Source organism: Cetorhinus maximus, chromosome 10, assembly GCF_964194155.1.
Source record: "Cetorhinus maximus chromosome 10, sCetMax3.hap1.1, whole genome shotgun sequence".
Lineage (NCBI taxonomy): Eukaryota > Metazoa > Chordata > Chondrichthyes > Lamniformes > Cetorhinidae > Cetorhinus > Cetorhinus maximus.
Window position 1 is genome coordinate 12,467,380 of NC_135888.1, and position 7,364 is coordinate 12,474,743.

The 7,364-nt window shown below is 42.0% G+C and overlaps 1 protein-coding gene across 1 annotated transcript in view; it reads right to left on the minus strand.

Moving 5' to 3' along the window:
• The window catches only part of LOC144685445 (disabled homolog 2-interacting protein-like), a 794,163-nt gene extending 787,086 nt beyond the window's left edge, over window positions 1–7,077 (minus strand). Inside the window, exon 1 of the mRNA XM_078549951.1 lies at window positions 6,743–7,077. Coding sequence (XP_078406077.1) covers window positions 6,743–6,818 — 76 coding nt within the window. The 5' untranslated portion in view covers window positions 6,819–7,077. The remainder of the gene's footprint in view (window positions 1–6,742) is intronic.
• Window positions 7,078–7,364: the final 287 nt, after the last annotated feature.

Here is a 7,364-nt window from a genome sequence, read left to right on the forward strand (position 1 = left end):
GTCCATTTTTGTTACAGGTGCCGGAGGCAGTCATTGGCTAGACCAATCAACCACTTAGATGGTTACCACAACACCTCCAGTGAAGGATAGACAAGAGAGGAACAGCGCCTCAAGAAGTTGAGATCAACACTGTGAACACAGAGCAAACGCTGCAACTCCTGGCCAGCATGAGTGTCACAGACAATGCTGGAACAGAGTAGCAGCCATCCGTTGCCAACAGCACACCACATGGCCAAACGCAAAGGCGAGCTTGCTAAAACAAAAATCACATCCACATAACAGGAATGGCCATCTTCCATCATAGAGGACACTGTGATATCCCACACAACAAAGTAAAAAGAGGGAAAAAAATGACATGGTGATGAGCAATGTTTGTCCACCCCACAAGAAACGGGATGGAACAACAACCACCTATCATCACAACTGCTAAATCAACAAGAACGGCTCAATGCCAAGGAATGGAGCAAAGAGAGTAAAAAGATACCCAGATTCCAGAACAACCTTCAAATCAATGGAATTTACCTGCAGCAACAAGGCCTACCACTCCTCCGCCAGAAGTGCGAACAAGATATGGAAGAGTTATAAGGCCCCCAGACCACATGAACTTATGAACTCAGAGACCCAAGGGCGGGGGAGATGAAGTAGTAATAAAGGGTAGTAATAAGTAGTAAAGGGGTAAACTATAATGACTTGAAATACATTGGTTAAAGACTTAGGGGAGGTGTAGTATAAGGGTCTGGCCCATATAGGGTTAACGTGGAACAGAGTACAGGACTGCCCACACAGTGATGCAAAAGAACACATGACCTGCACCCAAGGGTCAGTCTACTGTTGGACAGAGCTGTGTGCACAAGCATGAGACATCTCCGAGCTTATGTACATGGTTGTAGTAGTTAATAAATACATACAGTTAACCTACTTAAAACTACGAGGACTTCATTAAGGCCTACCAAACGGTATCCAACACCCTATAACATCCCCCACCTATCAGCACATCACCAAGTTAAAACTCCCTCCATAATTCCAAATATTCAATCAAGGATCATCATCCTCTTGAACGAGCTTTATAAAAAAAGAGCCCCAAAAGATCTGCACATTAAAAATAAAGACTCTGCTTGCTACATTTTTGATTTATGTATTCATAAATCTGTCTTCTGTAAGCCTTTACCCACAAATGTGAACCAGCAGAGAAGCCATGGCTGGAGGATCATCCTTAGCGAGTCCTCTTATCAGCTTGGTTGATCTGCTGTCACGAAAACTACTGACCTCGCATAGTTACACTCAGACTGATGAAACTGCCACTGCAATGTAAGGAGCTCATTTCATTCTACTGAGGAAGATATAAAAAGAACAGTCATTTTGTGGCATGAATGATTTTTCAACACTGTTATAAAGCCAAAGAGTCGCATGTAGCATTGACAAATAAACGATCTCTACACTCCCATCTCAACCATCAGTTCACAATTATAATACTTAACTGCTTTTTTCAAATGTTCATTCTCTAGATGTGAGCATCTCTAGCAAAGGCAACAATTATTACTACAGTCAAAATGGAACAATTAGGGATGGGTAATCGACATTGGAACAATGACATGGTTAAATTATGATTACTACAAAGAAATTCCTGTCCTGGTACACAAGTAACCATACTCTAGTTTTGAAAGAGTTAGCTACTAGATTTCTTCAAGCTGAATTCTGTATTTCTCACAATACTGCTAAATATATTGTTGAGTGTCCATGAAATAGAAGGAAAGTAAAACATAGTAATTTCACAAGTGAAGCTGTATGTATATAGATTTGCAAAATTAAAAAACACTAATTATGCTTTCCAAACACAAGTATTTTTAAATTATTGCAGCACTTTCCCAGGGCTGAGCCAGTTTAGACAGTGACTAGCTGAGCCATACAGAACAGAAAGGGCTCAGCTTTGGTCCCTGGTCCACATGGTTAGCTGATTCTACCTAGAGTAATAATTGGGATGGTAAAAATCCCCTTAGGCTTGTGAAGGGGAGGTGGGGGGGTGGTGTGCTGGGGGAAATAAACCGCATTTCTGATCATCGTCAAGAGATCCTTGCTAAAAATAGGCTCATACAAACATAAAAGAATGTCAGACAAAAGACTAGAATCAATCTAGACTGATATAATCATGATGCCTTACGCAACACAGTTCAGACACTTACAACCCAACAGCAGCCATGCAATCGCCTGAAGAGGGAGAAAAATCTGGCAAACTCCTCTCCAAACAGAATTATTCCAAGAGATCACATTGACCATGACTTGCATTACTTGGCACCCACTGTCTACATTTCACAACTTCCACCCCTGCCAGGAATTGGTCCAGCTCCCCCCTGAAGGCATAACAGTGCAAAGAGTGCTCACTGTGCAAGCTATCAACTTCTTCCATAAAGAACCACATAACATTAAACCTAGTTACACTCTTTTACATCTTGTAAAAGATGACCCCCTGATTCTCCCTAAACTAACTGAAAAAAATTTGTTAATGTGAACATAATATTGTTCCTTATTTATTTTATAGACCTTGATGAAATTCCAAGTTTTTGCTTCACTGAAGAATATGAAGCTAACATTTTAAGCCTATCTGGCCAAGGCATTTTAAATTCAGAATCAATCTTGAACCCCTTCTCTAAACTGATTTATAATATATATTATTTAAATCCAAGATCAACCATGATTGTATTGAATGGCAGAGCAGGCTCGATGGGTCATGTGGTCTACTCCTGCTCCTTATTCTTGTGCTCTTGCCCCAGGGGTCAGTATTAGGACCACTGCTTTTCTTAAACTATATTAATGACCTACATAGAGGTGTGTGTACAGGGGCACAATTTCAAAATTTGCAGATGGCACAACTTGGAAATACTGTGAACTGTAAGGAGGATAGGGATAAACTTCAAGAGGTCATAGGCTGGTAGAATGGACACAAGGCAGATGAAATTTACACAGCAAAATGTAAAGTGATACATTTTAGTAAGAAAGACAAGGGGCAATATAAATTAAAGGATACTAGTCTAAAAAGGATGCAAACGCAGGGGAGCTGGAGGTATTCAAGCACAAATCATTGAAGATGACAGCGAAGGTTGAGAATGGGGTTAAAAAGCTTTAGAGGATCCTGGGCTTTATAAATAGAGGTAACGAGTCCAAAAGCAAGCAAGTTATGGTAAACCTTTACGAAACACTGGTTCAGCCTCAACTGGAATATTGCGTCCAGCTCTGGGCACCACACTTTAGATGTGAAGGCATTAGACAGGGTGCAGAAAAGATTTACAAGCATAGTTCTAGCGATGAGAGACTTTCATGGATAGATTGGAGAAGCTGGGATTGTTCTCCTTAGAGAAGGGCAAATTGAGAGAAGATTTGATAGAGGTGTTTAAAATGATGAGGGGTCTGAACTGAATGGATAGAGAGAAACTGTTCCCATTGGTGGGAGCATCGATAACCAAAGTAAACACAAGGTAAATAGCAAAAGAGCCAAAAGGCGAAACTTCTTTATGCAGCAAGTTGTTAGAATCTGGAATTCACTGTTTGAGAGCTTTGTGGAGGCAGATTCAATCATGGCTTTCAAAAGGAAATTGGATAATTATCTGAAGAGAGAAAACTAGCAGGGCCATGTAGAAAGGGCAAGGGAATGGGACTAGCTGAGTTTCTCTTGCAGAGAACCAGCACAAGCTCAACAGGCTAATTGTCCTTTCTTCTGTGTTGCAACCATTCTGATTTCCAAAGCTAACATGATGTTGAGGGAATGAAAATTGGGCAGTCTTCTTAATGAAGTCTAACCAATGAAAACAGCTTCATTTCATATTTATAATCTCATGAATGCAGCACTATATCCTATCCAATTGAGTTATAAATTCACAGCTTTGATCATGAAATCTTTGAAGATTCATAAATTTGTTTGTTTCCTAAATTTCATCAATGAAACTTAAAAAAAAGTATTTCATAGGCTGGAATGGTTTTGGGTTGTCCTGAGATCGTTAAGGGCATTACATAAAAGCAAGTATTTATTTCATTCCTTCTCCCCTCTCACCTAAACCTGAATTGGCCAGTAACAAGAGCCATGAAGTGTTGGTGGTGGGACATTTGGAGATAGGGCAATATCACAGGTTCTGTGGTTCTGCTCCATGTGTTTTTATATACAGAACATTGATCCTGCCCACATACATACTATTAACTAGGATAAGCATAATAGTATTTGTCAAACATGGATCTATTACTCCAACACATCATCAAGCTCTGTTTGCAGTAGTTTATTCTCTTCCACCATGCTAACACTTCCATAGATCTTTGCATCATCTGCGAACTTGAAGATCATTTGCCCTATTCCTAGGGAGCTAATAAAGATAGTACAAAGCAAAGGCCCCAACACCGATTGCTGTGAGACACCACTGGAAACTGGTCTCCAGTAGATCCAGTCATTGATATGCCGACAAGTATGAAGCCAATTCTCAATCACCTATAGCAGCTTCCCAAAATCCACAAGATTTAATCTTGTACAGCAATCTAGTGTGAGGTATCAAAAACTGTCTGAAAATCCAGGTAGACTAAACACACCAGGCTACCCTCATCCACCAAGCTAGTGATTTCTTCATAAAGTTTGATCCAATTGGCAAGACTCAATCTTCTTCTCCAAAAGCCATGATGTCTCAGATGACTCCTTCTCTGTCTAGGTCTAATAGAACACATCTCTTATGATCCCTTTGAGCCTCGTATCTATCATAGGGACATTGGGTGAAAACAGCAATAAGTTTTGTTAATGTGTGTGTCAGCTGTGGTTCATTCACATCTCCAAGTCACAAGGTTCCTGGTTCAAGTCCCACTGCAGGGTTTGAGCACAAAGGTCAAGGCTGATACTTCAGTGCAGTACCGAGCGAGGGCTGCACTGTCGGAGGTGCCATCTTTTGGATGAGACATTCAACTGAGACTCTATCTGCCTGCTTGGTGGATGTAAAAGATCTCATGGCACAATTTCAAAGAAGCAAGAGAATTATCCCCAATATTCTGGCCAATATTTACCCCTCATTCTGCAGCATAGCAACAAAGTATCTGGTCATTTTCAAACTGCTATCTGTAGGAGTTTGCTGTGTGCAAACTGTTGTAATGTAGAAAACACAGCAGCCAGTGATTACACTTCAAAAGTGCTTCACTGGCTGTAAAGCGCTTTGAGTCATTTGGTGGTCTTGAAAAGCACTATATAAATGCAAGTCATTCTTTTTTTCCTGCAGTAAATGCAAGTCATTTTTCCCCCACCCTCTGTAGTCACATAGCTTGTCAACACTCACTTTACTAACAAATAAATAATACCAATTTATGCAAGGTTCTGAAATGTGATTGCACCATGGAACTGCACTTCAACAGTCAACACTTTCCGGGCTAGAGGAGAGAACATTTGCAAACAGAGAAGCTTGAATTGGAGAATATACAATTGATTAAGAACACTAAAGAATTAACAAGAATCTTACCAAGACTTCATTTTATACTAAACAGATTATCTCTGGGTATTGTGCAATTTGTCTGCTATTGGGTGATTTTAGTACTTTGTCCAGTTGACCAAGCTTCCCAATGCTCCTACAGAGGTTGACATATTTGATGACTAGCAAACATGAAATATGCTGGCTAAAATTGAAACTTTCATTTATTAATTAAGCACTGAAATATATGGATCATGTGTTCCTTAGCTGCAAGTACAAAATCTTTAGCAATCAACTATTTAACATTATGCCCAAAACAGGGTCTAGGAAACAAAAAACAACTTTCCAAAACACAACAATACAGTTTACACCTGACCACTATCCCACCTGTAAATGTTCTTCAAGCCCTGTTGGTCTGCACATACCCGCCAAAATCTCTGCATGCCTTTATATCCAATATGTAAGCTTAACACCACACCCACAACTCACTTGCACCACCTACACATCCTCTTCGCATTTTCCACATCTTGACAAGCTGCCTGAAGCCTGCACCACTTCTGTTCCAACAGATCTTCCCAACCAGCACATATAATGATTAGCCAACATTCTTCACCAAGTATCCACAATTTCACCTCCCCGAACTGATATCCTCTTGACTCATGTCCAATTTCAGGTGCTGTACCCTCTCATCACTTTTTTTTTGCCTCGCATGCACCTTACCCTGTTTTAGTTTACAATATGCGGGGACCATTCACATCTTACCACCCACGTTGGCACCTGCATGGTCACATTCAACAGGCTAGACCACACCCGCCCTACCCGTACCATTCACACCCTACCCACCACCACACATGCACCCGTCCCACGCCCCAGCAAGCCCAAAGCCCCGAGAGGGGGGAGCAAGTCACTCACTCACTCACTCGTGGGAATTACAACCGGGATTTAAGTCATGGAACTAACTGCTCGGCCAAAATAAAATGTATATTTTTAAAATCAAGATACGACGCTGGATGTGACGAATCCACCTCAAGTTTGTTTCCTAATGATCGCCAAGCCGACAACACAGAGGCAGAACCAACTTTACTTTATATATATATATATTAAAAAAAATACATATACATATATATAAACTAATTCTGAGATGAGGGTGCGACTGATCCAGACAACTGGCACCCGTCGCCTGCACTTCTTCAGGGGGCTCTTGGGTCGGCAGAAACTTTGCGTTGATGAAAATTCTCACGGCTGCCAATCGTTAATAACCCTCCCTCCCTCCCCTCTCCTCAAATCCCCTAAATCCTCCTCACTCTGACAGGACTTACCGTAAACTCGGAGCCAACCCTGATACAAACTGGCAGCAAAGTAGAGGAGCGAGTCCACCTCGATGATCGCCTCCATGGAGCCGACCTCAGCGCCGAGCGGCCGCTCACATCACCAATCCGGGCTTCGACTAACGGTTCCCCCCGCTTCACTCCACACCCAAACACCCAAGAAACGGACCCGTCTTTCCTCTTCTTTTAAATTTAAAACATTTTTTTTTTCTTTTTTTTTCACCCGGAGCAAATCAAACCAACTTTTTTTTTTAAAAAAAAAACGATATCCCCGCAGCCCCGTGGTCAAAGTCAGCGCCTTTTATTCATCTCGAATTAAATCACCTGTCTTCGAGCTTCAAGCGGGGAAGTGGGCGGGGCGGGGGGGGTGGGGGTGGGGGGGTGGCCACGCTCCTCCCGCCTTCCAATGTCAATCCGATTGGAGGGCGCCAAGTGATTGACGGGCGGGTCGCCCATTCACGAGCGGGAGTTGGGATTGGATCGACAGCCGCCTTGTCCAAACATATGCCAGATGTCGTGTGATTGATAGCGATGCCGACCATAGATAAAGGGGGGCGGGTGGGTGGGTGGTCTGCCAATCTCACTAACCAGTGGTTTGCGGAGGGCAGACCTG